Source organism: Rissa tridactyla, chromosome 22 (assembly GCF_028500815.1).
Source record: "Rissa tridactyla isolate bRisTri1 chromosome 22, bRisTri1.patW.cur.20221130, whole genome shotgun sequence".
Lineage (NCBI taxonomy): Eukaryota > Metazoa > Chordata > Aves > Charadriiformes > Laridae > Rissa > Rissa tridactyla.
In genome coordinates this window covers 6,419,236-6,443,222 of record NC_071487.1, presented here as the reverse complement: position 1 = coordinate 6,443,222, position 23,987 = coordinate 6,419,236, and the positions used below count along the sequence as shown (strand labels likewise).

The window sequence follows — 23,987 nt, the reverse complement described above, 5'->3', positions numbered from 1 at the left end:
AGTGCCTTTCCGCTGAGTGGATCTCACAGGATCTCTGTCACAGCAGGGCACGACCAGGTGAGGGATCAGGCCAGCGCGGATCTGCCTGTCCCCGAGGAGAGCTGCGGCTCCCTGCTATGCGCAGGGTAACACCAATAGTGCTCTCGGTAAGGTGGTGCTGCAGGCCCAGTGTCAGCAACGGTGGCCTGTCGGCCTGAGCTAATTATTCTGAGGAATTGCTGGGTGACACAGATCAGGGTGTCCTGGGGATGGCCGAGGCTTTAGAGGAAAAGCTGCTTTGTCAGAGCGGGAAGGGAGCGACCCTTGTCCCCTCCACATCCCCCCGTCCCCCGACCCTACCTTCAGCCCCCGACGGCTCCTCTCCCTGGCCCAAACCTCCCTCGCTCCTCAGCCCCCAGCACCAACACCCTTCGTCACCACAACCCTCACTCTCCCCTCCATTAATTGCTCCCCCTGGCCCCTCATCCCCCCGAGAATGACCCCCCTCATGGGATGGCCCCTTCACCCACCAAAACTGCCCCTCAGGGATCACTCCCCTTGCCCCCCTCCCAAATTGCTCCTTAGGGGATCGCCCCATCATCCCCCAAACTGCTCTTCAGGGATCGCCCCCTCGTCCCCCAAATTGCTCTTCAGAGATCGCTCCTCATCCTCCTCAGGGATCACCGCCTCAGGGATAGCCCCCTCTGCGATCCCTCACACTGCCCCTCAGGAATCGCCCCTTCATCGCCCCAGCCGCCCCTCGGGGATCGCCCCCTCATCCTCCTCAGAGATGTCCCCTCTTTCCCCTCGGGGGTCGCCCCCTCACCCCGCTCAGGGATGGCCCCGCTCCCCTCACGGCCCCGCACCCCGGCCCCGCCCGCCCGCCGCCCCACGCCTTCTCCCCGCCCCGCCGCCGCCGCTCCCCCCTTGGCCCGGCCGGCGGCGGCGCCGCGCCGTGCTCCATGCGCCGCTGCTGCCCGGCTCTCTGCATCACCACCCGCCCCGCCGCCCGCCGCTCCGCCGCCGCCGCCCGCCCCGCAGCCATCGCCATCACCGCCCCCCTCCCGCCCGCCGCCGTGTCCCGCCCGCCGCTCCTGGTGCTGGTGCTGCTGCAGCGCCGCCCCGCGCCGCGCGCTCCTGCGCCTCCGCCGCACAAGATGGCGGCCGGTGGGAGCGGCGGGGGCCCCGGGGGCCTCTCCTCCTCCTGCCCGCAGCCGCAGCCGCCGCCGCCGCCGCCGGGCAACGGTGCCGCCGCCGCCGCTGCCTGCACCAACGGCGCTCCCCCCTCGCCTCCCGGTCTCACCTACAACCAGTGCGGCGCCGCCAACCCGGCGGCGAGCGGCGGCGCGGGGGGCCCGGCGGCGGCGGCGGCGGCGGCTGTGGGGGCGGCGGGGGCCGGCGGGGGGGCGGGCGGCCCCGGCGGGGCGCTGCAGCGGGAGCCGGTCTATAACTGGCAGGCGACGAAGCCGACGGTGCAGGAGCGGTTCGCCTTCCTCTTCAACAACGAGGTGCTCAGCGACGTCCACTTCCTGGTGGGGAAGGGCCGCGGCTCCCAGCGCATCCCGGCGCACAGGTGGGGCCCGCCGAGGAGGCGGGGAGGGAACGTGGGGTGCCCCACGGATGGGGACCCGGGCGTCCGAGGTGGGCTGTGGGGGACAGGCGGGCCGTGGAGCCCTGTGGTGGCCTGGCCAGGCCGTGGGGGTGGCCCGTAGGCCGTGCTGCGAGGTGGTCGGGGGTCCCGGGCCTCGGGCCAGGCCGTGGAGGTGCTGTGGGGTGTCTGGGGGTCCCCCTGCACGTCTGGGGGGTGATGCGGGGCGGAGGGGGTGGTACAGGGTTCAGGCTTCCGTGCCTCCCTTAGGGAAGGAGAAAGGGGGTTTGGGTAACTTCACCCCATGTTCTACCTGGAGCTCCGGGGGATGCGCGGCCTCGGCAAGGCCCAGCTCCGCTCCCAGCGGGATGGTGGGAGGCACCAGCACCGGGGTCCCCCCAGTTTGGTCTGTGATGACCATTGCTGTCGCCTCAAATCTGCCCTAACCCTTGATCAATACTGTGTTTCTTCTTGCGGTTGCCAACCTGGGTGACGGGGTCCAGTTTTCGGCTGGGAGTGATTTCCCTGGAGGGTGGGTGCGACTGGGGCAAGCGCTGCGGGGAAAAACCCCAGATCCCTGGATCTCGCTCAAAAGCAACCCTTGGTTTTGTGGGTAGTGGAGCAGAGGAGGAATAGTCTCCAAGGCTGCCTGATTTTTGCTGACAGATACAGGGATTGGTGAGAGCACTGGGGATGGAAAGGAAAGAGCGATGATTTTAGAAGCCAAATTTCTGCCACAACATTTTCTTTTGAAAATAACCTTTACTGAATCTTTTCTGAAGCCCTGTATTTTGGAGGGGTAACCCGCTACTATGAACCAAACCCCACGATTCTGGAAGAGCTGTATTGAGAATGACATCTGGGCATGTGGTAACTGGTCAAGGTTAAAGGCCGAGCTGCCATTTAAGAGTTTGCAGCTTTGAGCTGCTCGGAATTTCCTCCACCTGGAAAGCGCAAACCCGATGTGGCCGATGGATGTTCAACTGCTTCTTGGGGCAGCTCCGGTGAATGGATGCATGCCACTCAACCCACCGCTCCGGGAAGGGCCTCCTGGGCTGCTCGGCTCTACCGACAGTGAATGCAAGAGCCTTTCGCTCAAAGATGGGACCTGTTTTAATTGGGGTGGGGGAAGGCTTATTTGGCGTCCTGAGCGCTTGGCAAAGGGAGCCTCACTCCAAACTATTTTGAACTATCGCTTTTCTCCTAAGTGCTTGCGCTGCTGGAATTTTCCCCTTCAGATTTCCTCTTTTCTCTCACTTTCTGAATGAAACACACTTCTTCTAGGCTGGTTTGAGCATTTAGGGTGTCAGTTCTGTTCTTTTGTAATTTGAAGCTTAATTAGTATTTGAGTAAGCTTGTCCCTGTCCTGAGAACTAGGCTTGCTAGGTGGGGAGGGGCGATGTTCAGCCCAGAAATAAATAGAAAATAAATGAAGCTTTTAAAAAAAATAGCCCCAAAGTGAAATGCTGCTTAATTGCTCTGAAATCCGTCTGGTGCTCTGGGTGGTAAAGATAGAATACAGTGTGTCACGCTGTGACATCCCACTTACGGATTATATAGATTTTAGTAAAAGTTGCCTGTATGATATTACAGTTGGGATATCCTGATGATTCATGAAGTACCGTGGTTATTTCAGAAGCAGGGAGCTTAAAATAAAACCACCCAGACCCCTTCTGTGCTCAGTTCTCCCACAGCAGCCTGACAGCAGAAGATATTTTGCGCTGGAATAGAATCTCAAAGCAGCCATGAGCTTCATTTGAGAGGCACTGTATTGCTTCAGCGACCGGGGCAGATGTTCGTACTTCGATGCTAGGTGTCTGAAATAATGCACAGTTAACAGGTAAGTATTTCTCTACTCTCTGGTTTTATTGTGTTAAATTTTCAGACCAGCCCAGGTATAAAGCGTGGCTGCAGTAGGAGCACATCCTAAATAGGGTTCTTGGACAGCGGCTAGTGGTGCCGCGAGGAGTGGTCTGCGATATCTTACTTGTCTCCTTGGCTATGGTTGCGTGGTATGTTAGAAATTGCCAGTTTTGGCGGCAAACTGGTTAGCACAAATAATCTGAGAGTTGCAGTCCTGCAGGAGCTGGAAGTGATAGTGCAGCTGCTCCCTGGTCAGGCTCCTTGGGAAGGAGCATAGCAGAGGTGGTGTATTTGTAGGCTGAGGTAGCTAAATGGCGTATATGTCGAGCGATCATGGTTGATATTGTCCACATGTGGTGGTGGTGCTGGGAGGAGGTTTCTGAGTGTGAGATAGCTGTAGGTTCAGGTGCGTTTCTAAGAGAGTCTGGCAAGTTCAGTTTGTATAAAGCAGACAATAGATATCTCACATAGCGACTAAGAGCAAATATTCATTTTGTGTGTGAAAGCCCTGTTAGTAGATAAATAGCATGAGTGGCTGTGCTGGGTTCAACTGAAGGTTTACCTATCCAAGCAACTGTCCTGTGAGGCACCTGCAGCCCTGAGAAAATCAGATGTTTTCCACCTTCATGAGGCTCCAGACCCTGTGGAAGTTGCTTGCCTACCCTGGAGCAAGCTCCATCCTTGAGTGTGTTCCCTCTTGCTGCTGAATCAGCCATGAAGAAGATGGAACAGCCTTAAGTTTTTTTTGATGTCAAGGCTAATAAACGCTGGACGGAGCAGGCTGCCTCGAAGCTTCACAATGCTAACGTGGCCAAGGTCAACGCATTGATTCGGCTGAGCAGTAACAGGGAAGGGGTTTTTTTGGTCTTTTTTCAGATCTGCTTCATCAAGCACAACATCAATGAGATTAGAAGCATCTAAACTTCATGAGCCAGGAGCTGCATGGGTGTGATAATTAACCTTGTTAATCGGCCAGAAAACATGGCCCAAAAGGGAACAGGACAAGCGTGTGGCGATACACCCCTGGGTATTCCAGCCTGGGAGATCTGGAGCTCAGGGACAGTCTGAGTAGGTTTTTGGCTGCTGTTTCCAGGCGTCTCTCTTCTGAGCTTGTCCTGTCTTTTTTTTGGATGTGTATTAACTTGCAGTACCTGCAGTGTTGTGTGCCGAGGTGTCCCAGCGCTCGACTCCTGGGGTTGCATGTGAGGGGCTTCTCCTGGGGGTCTCTGAACCTGCCTCCTGCTTGTTTCACCTGCTGTCTCTGGTCCTTGTGCTGAAGGATGCAGCAAGCAAACGATCCTCATTCATTAGCTTCTTGTCATCTATGGTTTCACCGAGCTCCAGCACATCACGTCTTGTTCTGTTCCTGTGCCAGCTCTTCTGGAATAGACATTTTAAGATTTCTCCACAGTGGAGCGGGTGGAGGAGGGAGGTGGTGTGCAGCGGTGGGATAGTCGTGGTTCTTGAGTGGTTTATTTTATTATTGGTATTACCATAGTGCCTGGAAAGGGAGCAGGGCTGTTGGGTATACAAATTAAACTAGGTGAAAGGTGGAGATGCCAAGGTGAACAAGGAAGCAGTGAAAACTGGTGGGTAGGAAGCTATCGGTAGTGTAATGAAAGACGTTTTCTTGCAGGCCTTCAAAAGCCTTCAGAGTCAACTTTGGATCCTCGTGAAGACAAATCAAATTATTAAGCTCGTGGAAGTTCCTGTGACTTGTTGCTGAAAGTCAGTTCACTTTGATTCTTAGACGTGCAGAGGGAATGATGAGAAATCAAGTGTTGCTTTCTTAGTTCTTTTGCTTCGCTTCTGCTGATTTCTCTGCATCTTTTCAGTAGTCTGCGTTATTATGTGCACCGTGCCGTTGTTTAAAAGTAACCCTCTGTTTGAATTCTTCCTGTGACAAAGGTGGGTTACTATGCTGAGCTTAGGGTACCTGCATTTCCCTTTTGAGAGTTGCATGTTTGCATCAGGCGGTGCACCCTGGGGTTAGGAGAGAGGCTTGCTGTGCCGTGGCCGCTACAGCGCTTCAGAAAATAGGAGGGGAAAACAAAAGAAAGTCCTGTTACTCTGCCAGTTTGGCTTAATAGTCGTGTTTCTCCCATCTGAAACAAACCCCGTTTCTTCCTTTTGCAGACCTGAGCAGTTGGGGAAAACTGTTAGACTGTGTAAGAGAAATGATGCACATCCCTGCTTTTCCTGGGGGGTCTTTAGAATAGCTTTAAGTGTTCGTTTTAGCAAGAGTAAGAAGACACCACGAAGGGAGAGGGATTTTCTTAGTTGTGTTCTGTTAATGTTTTAAGGAAACTTAAAATTCAGAGTCCTGTGTATCTCTGGCACCTACTGGGATCCCTTTCGGGCTCAGCAGTTTAAAATAATCAGGCTGACTTGTCCCCGAGTGAAATGGAAGCAAAAATTTGAGAGGTGTTTTTTTAATTAATGCCCTTTTCAAATTGTTTTTGAAGGCTGTCTGCTCATCGAGGATGTATACTCAGAGATAATGCCTGCTATTGTCTCGCCACCATCACTGCTTCTGTAGGAACAGAGATTTTTGTTTCATCTAGCAATTTTAGTATTGTGAACGAGTTTGGTTTTGTTTGTTTGTTCTAGACATTTTTCTTCAGAATTATTTGATCGAAATAGGCATGTGCGTACTTTGGGTTTTTTTTAAAAATCACTGTGGTTTGCCCGTAGCTCTCTTTAACTGATCAGAAACAATACAACCCGGCTTGTCAGCCCAACAGTCTGTCATGGCAAACAAGCCTGGCACGTCCACGGCGCTTCGCTGTATCATATCTATGGAAGACCTCCTCTGGATGGGAGGGGAGTGAAAAGTGAGAAAATGACAAATTTTGTTTAAAAAGAAAAAGGCTTCTGTGTCACTTCCTGCTGCAGTGAAATCTAACTGAAATTCCCCTTTAGTGATGGGCTTTCCTTGGGGTCCAACTACTGGAGATTTGTCTCGTGTTTTCTGTCCTGTACGGTTTTCTGCTTGCAGTTCCTGATGCTTCTCTCTGTGGAAGTGTGCGTCAAACTCCGCTGCAGCAAGGGCCCCTGAATTTTCCAGCTTCTTCCTTTTTGCAGTGGGTTGGAGAAGTGGCTGCAGTAATCGCTTCTGCAGCCTGGTCTCCTCCGCTTCCCCACGCTGCTGAGCTGTCACCTGCGTGGCCTGTGCTTTATGACACCAGGGACAAGATTGCTTTACTGGGAAAAACTCAGTTCTGCGTTTTCAAACAATGACAGTTCTCAAAATGTCTTTTCCAAGGCATAAGGCAGGTACAGCAGCTTAAATATACACAGGCCTCTCAGCAGCGCAGGCCTGTGCCTCCTCCTAAAATAGGAGTTGGTGTTTATCAGTGAGGGAAATCATCTTGTTTACATGGGAGTGCTGGAATATTATTTTTGGTCTCAAACCTGGTTTGTGGGAATTCTGGCTTCCTCTTTCTTTAGGGCCGATAACGTGCTTCTTGCCGTTAATTACCACATAAACTCACAGCAGCGCGAAAAGGGTTTGTGTGCACCTAGCAGTGCTAGTTTGCTCTGGGTGAGATTTTCTCTGCCTTCTAGGTTAAGCCGAAAACAGGTTTGGAACGGAAGGAGACAGCAGGAAGGAGACAGCAGCGTGCCTGGGGAAGGCAGCTCCTGTGCCAGCTGCTGCAGGAGGTGCTGGTGTCCACAGCTCCCGGTGACGCTGCCGGGGCACTTCGCATGTTTTGAGAGCTTGCCCTGCTGTCCCCAAGGATGTCGTCCTGGCATATGGGGAGAAGGGAGGAGGATGGGTAGTGTGTATTCACAAGTTTTCCATAAGCGTTTTCAGTACGTGACAGTGGGGAGTTGCACCAAGACTTGAGCTCTGTTCAATGGAAGAACTTAAATTCCTTAACTTTGTCCTTTCTTAGCTTCTCAACCTCGTGAATGGTCCATAGATTTGTACAAGGACTTTGCAAAGCAGCTGCATATATTCTGTTCCATAATGCACGAAATCATGTCTTTGGGGAACCATCACTGTGTTGTATACTGGGACGGGCTCAGAGTGAAGTCACTTGTACCTCTGGTGTTTTTGCAGTAAACGAGCAGAAAGCCTGACACTCCCTTCTGTTGCAAAACACTTTTGCTTTAATGCTAGGAATTTGCTTTCCCTTGGGGTTGGCCTTGGGGAATAGTAACTAGCCTGGGATTTTTTTGGAAAGTGAATATGGTTTAACGTAAGTTTTTGTTGTTTTGGTTTTTTTTTCCTTGTTTGTTTTTTAACGTTAGGTTTGTGCTGGCTGTGGGCAGCGCAGTCTTCGATGCGATGTTTAATGGTGGAATGGCCACAACTTCTACAGAGATCGAGCTGCCTGATGTGGAGCCTGCTGCCTTCCTAGCTCTGCTGAAGTAAGACTTTTCTGATGTACAGTATAACTGGAATGAACAAATTGTTTGTGGAGATGAATATTTTTAATGAAAGCAGCAAACCATTTGGTGAAGCGGAGGTCATTAAGTTTCTAAATAAAATGCCTCTTTGTTGATCTGTTCAAGGGCTGGTGTTAAACCCCTCTTTTCCTGGGTAAAAGTCTAGCTCAAAAACATTTGACTCGCTCCATGTTTTAGTTTAGCAATAGTTCAGTGAATATGCCCTCCTGCTGCTGCTCTGCAGTATGGGCAAAACCGTACTGGAGAGTTTATAATTTTATAAATATGTAGTTATATGTAGTTACACCATGCAAATGCCCCAACAGGGAGGTGTTCTGGTTAGCAATCGGAGTAAGTGCATGTGCTGGCCTTTGTAGTTAAGTTGATACTCACTTGTTCAGACATTGTCTCATAAATTCTCATTCGTGAATTGGTTTGATTTGATCCAAATGCTGTTTGAGAGAAGTGGGGAAAGGCGATCCTCTTAAAGCTCTGGAAGTTACAAATACTTGGAGCTCATTTAGGTTATGGGCAAACGAGCAAGTTATAACAGGTAAGCAAGGGTGTGAAATCAGCGTCAGCCATTCTGTGTGGTATCTCTCCTTGTGTCTGTTTTATTCCTCTCTTGGAGAACTGCTTTTGAATTTACATTTACAGCATGCATTGTAAGTCTGCGTGCTGGGGGAAGGAGGAGGAAGGGGCTGTAAGATGCTATTCACCAATTTCTTTAAGCTCGGCTGGTGCTGTGTAACACCCAGCAGCAATCCTGAATGTATGCTGAAAAGTCATTGTCCCATTTCTATAGGATTTCTGTAACCTACTTCCAGGGGTTTCCAGTCCTGTGCTCTTGACATGTTCCCTGCTTGCCTCCTATCAGGAGCAGTGTCTATATATAGCTTTGGCACACTTTTTGCTTTACCTTTAAAAAGTGCTTTAGTCGTGACTGTGCTATCTTAGATTTTACAATTGATCTTCACTGGAACGAAAGACCAGAAATAATAGGGAGCCCCTAGCCCCCTCCCTTTTGGCTCATTTTAAACCAGGCACCAGCACATGGGGAATCCCTGTAATTGGCACATGACTCTCTTATCAGCCAGGCAAATCTCTCTGGAGTGCAGAGCTAGTATCTGTCTTTAAAACTTAGTGAAGCTAAAATACTGAGTGAATTAGAGGCAAAGTCATGTGGTTTCCCTGCCAGTGCTGAGATTTCAGCACTTGTATAAACAATATGATAATTGAAAAGACTAAGGTGATGAGTTTAGGTGGATTTCAACAGACACATTTATATTTTGTATAGGAGAAATTGTGTGTGGATTATAACAGTGCCTCTAAAGTTTGCAGTTATGCTACAGTAGCCGTGCACATGGTCCAGTGATATCTTAGATGCTTAAATCTAGAATCAAACTGTCACTTCTAAAATGCTCAGAGCTTAAATGTGCCAAAGGAAGTTTGGGTGCTGCGTTCCAGTAGGAAGCTTACCAAGAATGTGGTATGAACCTTCCTAGAGTAAAACCGAACCTTCCTAGAGTAAAACCAATCCCTCCAAACACTGATCTGAAATGGCAGCTGATCCTTACATATGTACTGGGCTTGATCCAAGCCCTGACCTAATGTTGTAGGACCAGGAGCTTATCAAGGGACGAAGTGCCCGTCCTGAATGTTCAGCAGAAGGTCCCTTCTGGACACTAGATCATGATTGTATTTATCTGCCTTTAATAGGTCTGCTATAATTCCTTAAAAGATCCTTTTTTGTTATTATTGTCATTTTCATGATAACACAAAGAACATTTTTGATTGTATGGGGTTATAATCTAAATGTTCTTTTAAATTGATACTACACTTTTTCACAGTTCGAGCCTCTCTTGTTATCCCTCTTAGAGCACACTGTTTGGACTATTGTAAAAATAAATACTAACGTAGTCATTGCAGTAAATAGAACTAGTTGTTTTTAGAGCAAATGTTTTCTTTTAATCTCGTAATAAAAAGGATTACTTAGTGAAAGTAGGACTGGTGAAGGGGGATGTGTGCAAAATACGTTCGTGAGCCTGTGGCTTGATGCTGTTATTAACAGATGCTCTAGAGCGGCACAAAAGCCCGCTTTCAACAGCGACGAGAGCGCTTCCCTTCCTCTGAATCCCCCTGTCTATGCTCCTCTGAATTGCATCCTGGCCCTCTCTGGCTGGAGGACCAGGAGCTCCACTGCAGGTCCCTCCAGACGGGGACGCTGCCTGGCTCTGTCCCTGCTGCTGCGTGAAGCCTCCAGGAACAGCAGCCACACCACATGTTGCTGTGCCCCCTTCGGAGAAACACAGGAAAAGAAATTGCTGGAGTCTCCAAAATATCTTGTGGAATAGGAATGCCAAGCACAGTTAACAAGCTTAATATTACGCCTCTGTGCTTTGTGCCTTTCAGATCCTGATTGGCAAATGCTCGACTGGTTAAAGGAAAAACAGTAAACAAAAACCTCTGCATGGGATTAGGACTAACGTCAAGTGTGTAACTGGTTTTCCTGGGCTCAGCCTGTCAGTTCCTGCTGTCTCTAATCAGCATGCTTGGGTATGAGGCGGCTCAGTCAGGCTTCCTATGAAGACCTTTGTTTTTCCATGCGGTATGAATGTACTTCCTTGTTTTGGCCTAACGGTGACGGCTGATGCTTTGCTAGCAGCATGGCAGTCCTTGTTTTTCATTGCAATTAACTCTTGCTTTATGCTGAAATTATATTGTGTGCTGTACTTGAACATCTATACAATGAAATGAAACAGCACGGTATATAAAGTGAAGAGACGAGGGGAAAGTGGGGTATGGATAAAACACCTCATCTGCAGTGGATACATATGTTTGAGCTGATCGCTTTTGAAATAGTACGTAAAATGGAGCTTCTCTTCTGAAGTAGGCAGGGTTGAATTTTTGTCCTTGTTTAGTCTAATCAAACAGCCAAAACCGTTAATTTTAAGGGGTGCCCTTGGCCAGAGAGTGTTCTAAGCTAGCGTAAGTGGCAGAATAAACAGCTCTCTGGTTGTGGGATGCTAGGCAGTTTGACGTGCTTCAACAGATATTCCAGCTATTTCATTCATTAAAAGTTGTACCATAAAGAGTGTGTTTAAAAAAAAAAAAAAAAAAAAAAAACAAAAAAAAAACGCTTCTCCTTGGTAAACCAGAGTCAGTGGAAAGGATGTGAAAACTGTTCCATCTCTCAAGTATAGGAAATGGGGCCAGGATGATGAGCAGACAAACATGTTTTTTTATGCACTGCCAGGGTTTTTACCCTGTTATCTTCTTGGCTTCACTAGAGCAATGTTTGTTTGCATGCTTTCAGATTTCTTTATTCAGACGAAGTTCAGATTGGACCAGAGACTGTTATGACAACACTTTACACAGCTAAAAAATATGCAGTTCCAGCCCTTGAAGCTCATTGTGTGGAGTTTCTGAAAAAAAACCTCCGAGCAGACAATGCATTCATGCTGTTAACACAGGTGAGTTTGCAATCATTTGCATTAAGTCCCTTAAGCAAGGTCCATCACGGTAGGAAAACAGAAGTTTTTTGAGTGTTACGGAGTTGATCATCCGAAATGGAGCAGTTCTGTGTCATTTTGCATTCTTCCTTACAGAAGTCTAGGGCCGATGAGCAGATTCTTACAAAGAACAATGAAATACAGCAACTGTTGCTGCCATTTCAGATCTGCTTTCTGTTTTGGGGTGGCAGGCGATTCCTTCCATAGTGTGAGCTGGGGAAGAAATTAACAGGGTGGAAAAATTTCATCTGCCAAGAGGAAAAGTGAAATGAGAGGATTTTTGCTTGTTCAGATTCAGGAGTGATATAATAAGCTTTCTCTGCTTGCTACACCTAGCCAGTCAGACGTTCTTTGAAGGAATTTTTGCAATAGTTTCCCTGAAATGGGGGTGAAAGACAGAAGATGCAGCTTTTTCATGAGTGCTTCAGTTTATTTTCTTTGGAGAGGAACAAAGCCTGTTCCAGCTCACCCTCCCACTGTACTGAAGGCACGCAAACCTGCAGTTCCAGTGCAGCTGCGTTTCTTGACTCTCGGTGGGGTCGGTTGCGCATCCTTGTGCCCCTCTGTCTGATCCAATCTGTGAGGGCCAGACTCCTCCATATTCCATCTGTCTCTTCTAAGCAGCAAACTAGAAGACAGTGTTTACAATTTCTGCTTAGTTTGGAGATGATCAGACTTTGCGTGCAGGTTGATTAAATTAGCATCGGTATCCTTTCCGTTTTCTAGCCCCATCGTTTCTTTCTGGTCCCTGCCACCCTCTCTGCTGACAGTTGGTGACATACCAGTGACTTCCACAGCGCAGTGTGTAGTGTTGCCAGGGACGCCCTGCTCTGGGTGGTATAGGAACGAGAAACAAATAGGCATTGTGTGTGCGAGCTTCTTTCCTTTAGAGAATGGGCAATACTAGCTCTGGAGGGTATTTCTGATCAGCCAGCTCAGGAAAGCTGCCATGATTTCTGGTGTTAAACAAACCTTGCAGAGGAGTTTTCACAGCTGCCCTGATTTGGGACCCTGTGCACTGAGGTGGCCTGGCTCTGGGGGGTTGTCCTGCCTTGCCCAGCGTATCTGGCTGCTGGCTTTTTTCCTCCTTGTCAGGAGTACAGGCATCTTTCAGGGTCTGACTCTAGCTATCGCATCTGTGGCAGTGTCTACACCAGCAGTTTTCGCAGAAATTGAAGCAGCATTGGCCTGAAGCAGTCGCTGCTGAGCACTTTGTTTGTTTGCTGCAGATAGGCTGGGATATTATTTAAGTTTAAATATTTGGATCAGGTTCTTAAAGTAGTTCCACGTTCCATTGCTCTCGTAGACGCTCTTCGCTGCTAGGATTCAGCTAGTGCTGCAAAATACCGTGTCCCTCTTTACACATCCTCTTTTTAACTTGGCCCTTTTCCACATGCCGTAAACAAGCAAGGCAGCCTCTGAGACACAGGGGGAACCACACTGCATTTCCCTGGGGAAGATTCCAGACTTAAAGATCCTCACTTGGGTGATGGTAGCCAGATCCGCACTCCCTCAGATGCGTGGCAGGACAATTGTAACTCTCTGACTGCAGCGCTCCCATTCTTTGGGTTCAGCAGCCTGCAAGCTGAAAGCTCAGGAGCCGTTATCCAAGGGCTGAGAAGAGATCTTTCCTGTAGGCTGCGGTTTTGAAGAGGCATCTTAATGAGCCATCACCTCATGAGGATTAGCGGTGTCAGCTTTATGGTGGTACTGTTTTATGCAGGGATTTTTGCGGCATGCTACGTCTCTGCAACCTGACTTTGCAGCTTTGGCAAGGTAACGCTTAGGTTCATGGTGACTTCCTTACAAAGGTCCTTCTTTGACCAAAGGGGAAGGTGTTCCTAGTTTTTCAGGTATCAAAAACAAGATACTACTGCCTGGCACTCCATCAGCTGCACTGGGGCAGCTGAAATGACAGATGGAGACAGGCTTTCCTGGTTCCTTTTGTTTGCGGCTTATCCATTATGATTAGTTGTGAGTCGTGATTTGTATCTAGCTTATGTTCTAGTTTTGTAAACTAGACGTGTTCCAGTTTATGTCGTATATTGCAGTATATCAAGTCTCTAAAATGGTTGAGGCTGGTGTTCTTTGAGAAACCTATCTGTGTCTTGGGCTGCATAAGGCATCTCAGTGGATCTGTTCTCAAAATGCTCTTGGTTCTGGTCCTTCAGTGTGAAAATTGGCCTCTGTTTTCTGCTTTTACTGCAACAAATTGACAATTTGCGCAGTCAGTTGCAGACCTGAGATGCATCTTGTACAAAACATTTCCCAACAGGCTTCAGATTGTGGACCTAAGACCGTAGAGCCGCAAACCTCCTTTGCGTGTATCATTACTGAATCCTGCTGGTCCAGCAGCCGTGTCATCGACAGCGTTTCAAGCAACTGCTAATCTCTGGCAGAAATATCAGTGGCAAATAGCTCTCCGGATTGATTGTGCCTCATAGTAAACCGTGATCCTCTTTCATGCCAGACGTACATGCAAATGTCACTTTGATCAACAAAGAAATAATAGCTTGCCAAAAGCCACTGTGCAGTGAGAACTCTGCGAGTGTAACGTAGGTTCCTCACGTGTCGAAAGGGAGCCGCTACAGTAGTAAAGTCTGAATCAGTCGCAGCTCTTGGATGCCAAGAGTGCAAGGTGCTGGCAGGGCTCCAGCCCCAGGAGCAGGTGACGACTGCTGAAGCTTCCCTGCTCCCTGAGAAAATGGGGAGCTGTTTCAGCTCTCGGCATCGAAGGTGGGCCTTGCTGAGCTCTACAGCCCGTTAGCAAGTATGAAGTGTGATGTTAAGGGAGTTCCTCCCTAAATAGCAAAACCAAAGCATTGGAAATAAGAGGTCATCCTAGTGACTCTTGTGTGTTCCCACTGCCTTTCCAACCTGAACAATTCTATGATTCTATGTCTTGGCAGTCTGGGGGCGCCTGAAATGGTAGTGAAATTGTTACAAGACTGCAGTTACCTTGGGCAGAGAGATTCTGAGCCACTCTCCAAGCTGTGTGCAGGCTTTGTTTGGAATAGTAACCTATTTTGGGGGGGAGTTCTTCAAGGTAACTAGATTAGAGTAGCTGTTTCTGTGCAAAACGTGCGAATGCACTAAGCAGGCTGTGTACCCTGCAGGGTTTTGCGCATCTCAATGGGACACAAGCAGTGTGCCTGCTAAGGCGGTTTTGCTAATACATGAGGTCAGGGTGACTATATTCGTATAGAATAAGCTGTCTCCGCATATCCCTAGAGCGCGCAGGCCTGGAGTCGTTGGGCAGAGCTTTGGTCTAAATATAAAAACGCTGTAGTAAAAATTACTTGTGCTGGGCTGACATGGCCGGTATGGCGCTAGAAAGCACTATAGCCACGTTAACTGGTGTGATGCTAAAACAAAGACGTGCCTGAAGACATGTACAGCTCAACCAGAACTGATGCCAAGCGCAGATTTTTCTAGTGTTTGCCTTGTCATGCTTAACTGCTTGTGAAAGACTGCTGCAGCCCAGCGAATTCATCATGCAGTCAGGCATAGTATTGCTAATGAAGATGGGCTCTGGGAGGGAAGGGGGGGGTCCTTAGTGTAAACTTTAAAATACCTTTTGTGTTAACGACTGCTTCTTCGTTACTAGGCAAGACTTTTTGATGAGCCTCAGCTGGCCAGCCTTTGCCTGGAGAACATAGACAAGAACACATCAGATGCCATCAATGCGGAGGGGTTTACAGACATTGATCTGGGTAAGCTTTTTTCCCCTCCTCCCTCTCCATGCTTTCATAACAAGCTGGCCTCGAAAGTTATTACAGGTTAATACTTGGCACTTCTCTTTTGTGGCTTTGCTGTTCTGGAGCGATCTGTTGAACGGTCTGGCACCAAGTGGCTACAGACAAGGCATTTGCAAAAGATCATGCTTGCTTGCAGAAATATCCTGGAATCTGCTTACTTTGGTGCAACTTGAGTTTTCTGGGCATGATACAAAGCCCGTTTCCTCTGTTGATGTTGGCAGGTTTTGGGTGGGTGTAACTTGCCTTCTTTTTGTGGAGTTGGCATTGTTTCATGAGTCTTCGTCAGGTTTTGGAGTTAAAAAGGTGTTGCGTTTTTGGAAGCGAGAACTGGCTATTTTAATTATCATATGCAGTTTCCAAACTTGCTGGGCACAGTTAATAAACATTAAAATTCAGACTTTAACCTTCTTCTAATGAGATGGACCGTGGAGGTAAGGCACGGGTAACCTTCTGGCTTTCATGCTGCTTGCTTCATCCAAACTTGACGTCAAGTAAGTTGCAACTCCTTCTACTGCACTGCCATTAACATGCCAATTAAATGGGCACTGTTTGCTGCTCCAGCGAGTTACTTGCTTATGGAATATGCAGATATACCTTCCTCAGAGGCTGCAGGCAGCGCTTTTGGGAGACCCTGTTTTTCCAATTGCTTCTCTTTTACTTATCTTGGCTGTATGTAGGGTACTTCTGGCAAGGTAAAATCAGGTGATTTGGGTTAGTGCCTAAAGTTGTCACTGTCTGTCCTGCCTTGCAGACACCCTGGTTGCGGTGCTGGAGAGGGACACCCTGGGGATCCGGGAGGTTCGTTTGTTTAATGCAGTGGTTCGCTGGTCGGAGGCTGAGTGTCAACGGCAGCAACTTCAGGTGATTCCAGAGAACAAGCGGAAAGTACTGGGCAAAGCGCTTTCTCTTATCCGCTTCCCATTGATGACTATTGAGGAGTTTGCAGCAGGTAACTGAACAAAGGCATTTCTGGCAACCCTGGTCTTTGCTTTCTCTGAACTACAGAGGATCGAGTACATGAAAATGGATTTTCTCTGTGTACCCTGTAGTAACTTAAATTTGAGATTATCCTCCGTTCGCACTGATCTACAAAATGTACTGTGTAAACACTACTTTCATCCATAATCATTCACTCTTTTAAAGACTACGGTGCTCCATTGGGTAGGAGCAAGTCAGATCATAGCTGTTTGTACTCATAGTATGTTTAGATGGTTACTTTCTCATTCAGCTGAGAGCAAAGATCCACACAGGGGTTCGCATGCTTTCCTTTCTTACTATTCCAAGCGTTTAAACTACATGAAGCTAATGACTTGCAGATAATTGGTGTTGATTGTACCCTGCTCCTGAAGAGAAATGAGAATGTTTCTCCCCATCCTCTATTTGCTGCCGCCTGTGATCCAGTGGCGGCATTGGCCATGTCTTGCTGATGCCCTTCAGAGCAGAGCCCCATAGCAGAAAAAAACTTTCAAAATGTTCTTTGAGATGTAGGGTTGGCGTTGTTTAGTCTGCGTCTCAAAACGTTTTTCAAGTTTACATTAAGATCTTCATCTACAAAGATGTCTAAATCATTTAACAGTTTTAACTAAAGATTTTTTTGTTTTGTTTTCATGGCCTGTTGTCTTTAATTTTGTACTCTGGTGGTTCTCCAGGGACTGAAAACTGGCAATTGGCTCAAATAGTTTTCATGCTAAAAGACACTGTGGAGCCATTTTCAAAACTGAAACTTGTTTTAGGCTGCAAAGGAGCAAAAAGGGTCATTGACACCACTTCCTTTGCACATCACATCTCAAGGCAGAGATGGCGTCAGCGTATCAACAGTTAACGTACATATTTCAAGATGAAGATGGATATTAGTAAGAAGTAAATCTGTGGTTAAAACTTGGTACCCGCTTTCTATTTTGCCCGTCACAGCAGCAGTGCGGTCTTAGGGACGTGAATCTCTTCAGAAACAGCTTGGTCAGGGAGGCAGAGATTCATTCATCTGAACTGGGTAACTTTCCTTTGTGTTGGCACTGGGTGAAAACACGGCACATGCTGTTCCTCGGTGTGCACCGTGCCAAACAGCAGCTCTGAGCAGATCACAGCCTTGTGATCATACAAGCATAGAATGGTTTGGGTTGGAAGGGACCTTAAAAATCACCCAGTTCGACCCCCCTCTGCCCTGGGCAGGGACACCTCCCACCAGCCCAGGTTGCTCCAAGCCCTGGCCAACCTGACCTTGAACCCCTCCAGGGATGGGGCAGCCACAGCTTCTCTGGGCAACCTGGGCCAGGGGCTCACCCCCCTCACAGCAAACAATTTCTGCCTCACATCTCATCTCAATCTCCCCTCTTCCAGCTTCAAACCATTCCCCCTTGTCCCAGAGTCCCTCCCCAGCTTTCCTGGAGCCCCTTTAGGGACTGGCAGGGGCTGGAAGGTCTCCCCGGAGCCTTCTCTTCTCCAGGCTGAACCCCCCCAGCTCTCTCAGCCTGTCCTCCCAGCAGAGGGGCTCCAGCCCTCCCAGCATCTCCGGGGCCTCCTCTGGCCCCGCTCCAACAGCTCTGTGTCCTTCTGCTGTCGGTGCCCCAGCGCTGGAGGCAGAACTGCAGGGGGGTCTCCCCCGAGCGGAGCAGAGGGGCAGAATCCCCCCCTCGCCCTGCTGCCCATGCTGCTGGGGATGCAGCCCAGACTGCGGGGGGTTTCTGGGCTGCCAGCGCACGGTGCCGGGGCGTGTGGAGCTTCTCCCCCACTGACACCCCCAAGTCCTTCTCCTCAGGGCTGCTGTCCATCCCCTCATCCCCCAGCCTGGGTTTGTGCTGGGGGTTGCAATGACCCAGGTGCAGGACCCTGCACTTGGCCTGGGTGAACTCCATGAGGTTGGCCCGGGCCCCATCTCTGCAGCCTGTCACAGCAGAGGTAGGAGAGGGAAACCGTTCCCCGCAGCCCCCTCCTCTCCCCAAAGAAAAAGGATTTTTACAGACAGTGGTTTCACCAGTTTATTGTATAATCTGGTGTGAAATATGGGAGTTTTGCATGAAGATGTTTTAACTGGCAAATATGTCCCTCCCCTCCCTTAGAGCAAGTAATTTGAAACATTTGAGAATTGAATTGCAGCAACACGGGATAAGTTTAGACATGATCAATGACGGCTAATTTTTGCTGAGCAAAGTATCTGTAAGCTCATTTATCTGTTGGCAGTCCTTAAATTCTTTCATCTCTACCCATTGCAGCCTTGGACCACATTATGTCTGCATAACGCTGTGCTGAATTTAACCAACTACAAGTCGTTTTGGACCAACAAGTAGCTAGGCATTTGCTTCCCACACTAACGAGCACTTAATGCTATTGTTTCTCGGGTATGCAGTAGTCTTGTTTCTGTTAAAGTCCTTTTGCAAATAGAGATGCAGAGCAGCTTTTGACTCTTAAGCTAAAAGACACCCGGTTCCACTTTTGAAAGTATTCAGAGTAGTTTCCAAAGCTTGAGTTCAGCATCGCTTCAGGAAAAAAACATCTAATTACCAGAGAAAACATGAGAATGTGTTTTAATTCTTCGAAAATTGCTAGCTTTTTTTCCCCTAGATTCTACAATAAAGGTATTAAAAAAAAAAAAAAAAAAAACAAAACCAAACAAACCCCAAGCGGGGATTAAATGCCTGAGGGAAGGAGGGAGTCAAAGGTGGCACGAGCTGAACCACCTTTGTCTTGATGGAAAAATACTCCTGTACTTTCTGAGTTGATGGTAACCAGGTGACGTTCCCTCCCACTACCCCTCATGGGCTTTTGGTGATGCCTCGACAGTACTGTTACGAAATACAGGTGCAGATGTATGAAAATCCCTGTCTCTTACCAGTATTATCATCTCCCGAGGGAGTGGGGAAAGGATTAGCTGCATGTTTTTAGGTTTTTAGCCCAGTGCTCTGCAGAGCCGCACGCTTAACCATCATTTCACATACGTGCTGCGTACAGCGGCTCCGCAGTCCACGACCGGCGTGCTGATAGATGGCAGGCAGCACGTTTCTGCCTGGGGTTTGACTTCCCGGCACACCAGCGAGATCCCATGTGTGATGTGGGTTTGGCCCACTCTTAGCTGCAAGTCGAGTTTGCCTCCCCACGTAAATCCCCAAAGGATCCCTTCTGGTTTCTGACAGCATCGCTGCTTTCGTGCTCCTCTGCAGGGCCTGCCCAGTCGGGAATCCTCACGGACCGGGAAGTGGTGAGCCTGTTCCTCCACTTCACAGTCAACCCGAAGCCGCGGGTGGAGTTCATCGACAGACCGCGCTGCTGCCTGCGGGGGAAGGAGTGCAGCATCAGCCGATTCCAGCAGGTGGAGAGCCGCTGGGGGTACAGTGGGACTAGTGACAGGATAAGGTCAGCTTCTCTGCTAATTCTGCTGCTGATAGATTCATGTTTACTGAGCTTTGAGCCTACCCTAGACCCAAATCTGCAAGGTTATGTGCTAGACCCCGACTTCTACCATATAAACGTAGTGCGAAGCCTGAAGGGAAGGCATTTTGCTGGGCAAAAGCATCGCCTGATGCGTTAACCTGCACGTGCAGCTGCGGGCTGCCACTTCGCTTCGGTATTGGCAAAAGTTTCCAGCAAATGTGGCCCTCCAGCGCAGGCCTGCTGTGGGATTGGTTCGCTCCTTTTCAAGTGGGTTCCTGCAGCTGTACGGGCACGTAGCGGTTGGAGTCACCAGGCAGCTCCTGGCTTCCTCCTGGGCCTGGGTGTGCCGACTCCATCAGGTCAGTTCCCTGCGCTATTGTAAATGTGGCTTGTTGAAGCCCCTTAATCTTGCCTATTTGAGGGAAGGATTAGGATAAAATGTTTGCTGCGCTTGCTTTTCTGCGAGCCTCTAGTTTGTTTAGACCTAAGCTTGTAGAGAAACAGTAAAGCCCAGTCATGGTGACAGTGGCGTGGCTAGTGGGGGGGGGGGGGGGGGGTGTTGCAGGCTTTGAGTGGCCAAGTTAGAGCAAGACAGGAGGTAATCGGAAAGCCTTGGTTATTTCCTGTTTCCTCTTTGTCTTGGGTGGAAGGAGGACTTAGGTTAATACAGTTCTTCAAAATTGTCAAGATTTTTCATCAGTGGTTCTCTTGCATATTGATAGAGCTGTCGGTTGGATCTTTTGTCCATTCATCCTCTTACAGGAGATGGTAATCGGTGGAGCTGCCAGCTCCAAACGCTTCCTGCTCTCACATTCAGAGACATTTTGGAGCTTGTAGTTGACTTTAGCCGCAACTGCTGGCGGGGTCGGGGTCAGTCTCCAGCGAAGCTTGTGTGCAGTTTCAACACTGAATGTTTTATGCTGGCTGCAGAGCAGTGGTCTCCAGCCTGCCGCGGGTGTCTGGCCTTCAAAAAGGCAGGACCGAAAATGTTGGCAGATCGGTGAAGAAATGATGGGGGCAGTTTGGCAGGCACTGAGGGTTTCTGCTGCCTGGGCAGATGGAGCTGTAGCGGGGCAGCGGGGTGAATGTCCTCCCCTTGCTGCTGTGGGCAGCAGGGGTTGCTGTGTTAAGGAGCTGTTGAGTCTTATTTTCTGCTCTTGGCTAAATCTTGAGTGCAGCCACTCTGCAGCAAATACTCAGAAGCACATTAACGATTCTCCTCCAGCGCTCAGCAGTGAAATACCTAATGACACTTCTTGCTGTTACCTTGCTGGAACGGCTGCTGCTGCCGTGAGGGTGGGTGCTACTCCACGTGCCGCAGGCCTTTGCCTGGCTGGCTTTTTCGGATGCCGACTTCGTACCGCAACCTCGAAAACGCTTTCTGAGCCTGGGCTCTGAAGTTCAGTGAGGGGATTGTGCAGCTCTGTATTTTACGTGAGCAAATAAAATTACTGCTGGCCCATTAGGACAGTGAAAGGTGTAAGTTTACACACGATGGTTTCTGTAAAGGATTTCAGCTATTAGTAAGAGTTGCCCTAAAACTGTAGTATGTTTGACTAAGTCATAGGTGTAATATTAAAGCGAGTGAAGATATTTGTGTGTCATCCTTGTATGAAAACAGTACAGGAGTGGCAAGTTGGTCTGACTTTCCTGATCTGTTCCCGCAGGTTCTCAGTAAACAAAAGGATATTTGTAGTTGGGTTTGGATTATACGGATCCATACACGGGCCAACAGATTACCAAGTAAATATACAGGTAATTCTTTCTGCTACGTTAAAAATACTTGCTGCTGTAGGGACTAATTTACACACTTTAGTGAACATGCAACAAAATCTTAAGTCAGAAGGGACTGTACTTGTTCTCTAGATAGGGTGGTTGGCAGATGTAGTGAGGGACAGATGGGTTACCGGGGATAAGAGGGATTATTGCTCTCGATTTTATGCAACCTCCCGTTGCATGCGTCACTGCAGTATCTTCCCGAGTCCGCTCGCAGCCTTTGAAAACGCGTCTCGGAGAGTTGTGACGCAGTTTGAGAAGAAGCCACGCGTGTTTTCCCACACCGAGCAGGCCAGGCCAGTTCTGCCCTGCAGGTGCTGCGGCAGCGGTTGGGTGCTGCGATGGTGCCTGGGCCGTCCCTTGCTCTGAGCTGTACAAATGCAGTGGAGCAGCCACGATCCAGCAAGGGACGAGAAGAAAGCAATTGCTGGGCCTGTGCTGGGCCTGTGCGGTGCTGATGGGTGGCCTCGTGTCGTCAGTGTCCCATTTGCAATGACGAGTAGGACTGAGGGAGACTCAGTTGTCTGAAGTCCATCGTGATCTTGTTCAAAGACCAGGGTGGCTTATGGAAATCTTGTGTGCCTTGTTCTGGGTGCGCGTACGTAACCCTGGTCTGGATCACTTGGGAAGAACCGTCCCCAGGAAGGTTATTCCAGCACAGCACGGCTGATGTGATGAGCACAGTCTGTCAGCACCCCTTCCTCAGTTGTCAGGGTCTCCTCCTGGTGCCCCTGAGCTCTTGGAGGAGAAGGGCAAGCAAAGACCCAAGTGCAGGACGTCGGCCTGCTGTCTGTCCCCTGCCAGGCTTCAGGGTAAGCGGCGAGTGCCTTGGGCTGTCTGGGACCCCAACCCACAGTTACTCGCTGTGATCACAGTGGCGAAGACGGACAGAAGCAGTGGGGTAGTGCAGTCGTAACAGGGCTGGTCAAACCCCGAGTCCCTCAGAGTCGGTCCAGTTCAGGGGACGCACACCTGCGCTGGCACAGGGCAGCGTTCAACTAACGGTGCTGATTAAAAGTTACCGCGTGTCTCGCAGATCATCCACACAGACAGTAACACGGTCCTGGGGCAGAACGACACGGGGTTCAGCTGCGACGGATCATCAAACACTTTCCGGGTCATGTTCAAGGAGCCTGTTGAGATTTTACCCAACGTCAACTATACGGCATGTGCTACTCTAAAGGTACCATCCCGGGGTGGCGCGGGGGGAAGGGAGGCTTATAAGGATGGGTGGAAGCAGGCAGGTTCTTGCTCTGCGTTTTTCAAGGCCTGTAGTATAATCTCGAAGGTCTGCTCTTGTTGTCCTTCATCTGGTGGAGCGATGAATGGTTCACCCCCAGCATTCAGAGCTGGTTTTTAACTTGTCTTGCAAGCATACAGTAATTAACAGGCTACATCAGTGACGAAGTGACGGGATTTGTTTTGGTGCATACAGATGAACGGTCAGTTCTGCGGGTGTGTAACCCAGGGCCTGCCTGCAGTGCCTCAAAAAAGTTGATGTTTAACTGTTGAGATCTGGTTAAACGTGGTGTTACGTTCCGGCAGAGACGAGGACTTTGCTCAAAATACCTGAGGTGCGAGAACCAGAAAGCAAAGGGAGGTGCTGTGAGGTCTCCAGAGCTCGTCGCTTCAGGGCGGGCTGTGTGGCCAAACCTCCCAGAGTGGGCCCGGGCGGCGCAGTCCCGCGGGGCTGCGGCCCCTGTCTTGACCTGTGCTTGTTTCTGTGGCCATCGCAGGGTCCAGATTCCCACTATGGAACCAAAGGACTGCGCAAAGTGATCCATGAATCACCAACAACAGGAGCCAAAACCTGCTTTACGTTCTGTTACGCGGCTGGGAATAACAACGGCACTTCGGTGGAGGATGGACAAATCCCAGAGATCATCTTCTACACATAGTGCGGCCGTGGAGCTGGCTCTGGACTTTCCTGTTCTCTTCCCCGTGACCTTCCAAACTAAATTTCTGGCTGAGTTTGACCACACCGATTGGAGCCACACTAGCCAAAGGTCTCAGTAAAATCATTTCAAAGCTCATGTTTTGCCTTGTGCTAGTGATTCTGCTGCTATCACGTACCAGACTAACTGGTATACCGGTATCATTTGTAGGTTGTCTGTGGCTAGTCATTTTTCACTTTACTGATTAATCCTATCTAACAACATGCGTTTTTTTGACTGTAATGAATGTAGATGCTTTTCCACCGGTCAGAAGCATGGAAACGAGTGGCTCTGGTCGTGGTTATACTTGCTGTGAGGAGATAAGCCTGCAGAAGACAGCCCCGGGCTGTGTGGCGCGTCCTCTTCTGCTCTCGCTCAGCAGCGGAGGGGAGAAGGGCTGCCACGGCGGGGCTTGGCCGGCCTGTGCCTGGCGCCTCCCGCCCGCCATGGCACATGTGGCTGCCTTCAGCAAAAATTACGGAAAGTGGCCTTTTCCCTGAGGCTTTGCTGTTTCAGCGCGACGCGGTCTTGAGGGAAGACCTCAAAACTAGAGCGCCTCTGGAGAGACTGCGGCGTTTTCGTGCTGTTCTCACTAATTTGCGACAATCCTTTACCTGGGGCAGCTGGTGATGGCAACCTGCGGAGCCAGGCAGGGGCAGCAGCTCTGGCTGGGCAAGTTCTTTCCTCCTCCCCTGTGTGCCGGCTGCCGGGACGGGGCCGGGTGGTTGGTGCTTGTTTCGGACTCCGTAGCGCGTTTCAAAAGATGGGTGATCTCAGATAAGCCCCGGGCAGCTTTCAGCAGCAGGGAACCCCTGCT

General features: G+C 49.5%; 1 protein-coding gene across 2 annotated transcripts; it reads left to right on the top strand.

The window, feature by feature from the left end:
• Window positions 1-941: 941 nt before the first annotated feature.
• Window positions 942-23,269, top strand: BTBD2 (BTB domain containing 2). 2 transcript variants are annotated; one of them, XM_054181831.1, is made up of 9 exons: window positions 942-1,552; window positions 7,688-7,807; window positions 11,142-11,298; window positions 14,945-15,050; window positions 15,847-16,044; window positions 19,250-19,442; window positions 21,128-21,215; window positions 22,273-22,419; window positions 22,973-23,269. In XM_054181831.1, the coding sequence occupies exons 1-9, from the start codon at window positions 942-944 to the stop codon at window positions 23,132-23,134; spliced, it is 1,782 nt and encodes a 593-aa protein (XP_054037806.1). In that variant the 3' UTR covers window positions 23,135-23,269. The 2 variants fall into 2 exon arrangements, with proteins under 2 accessions (XP_054037806.1, XP_054037807.1); XM_054181832.1 differs by lacking the exon at window positions 22,973-23,269 and adding an exon at window positions 22,672-22,960 and having other exon boundaries at window positions 1,067-1,552.
• The last annotated feature ends 718 nt before the right edge of the window (window positions 23,270-23,987 follow it).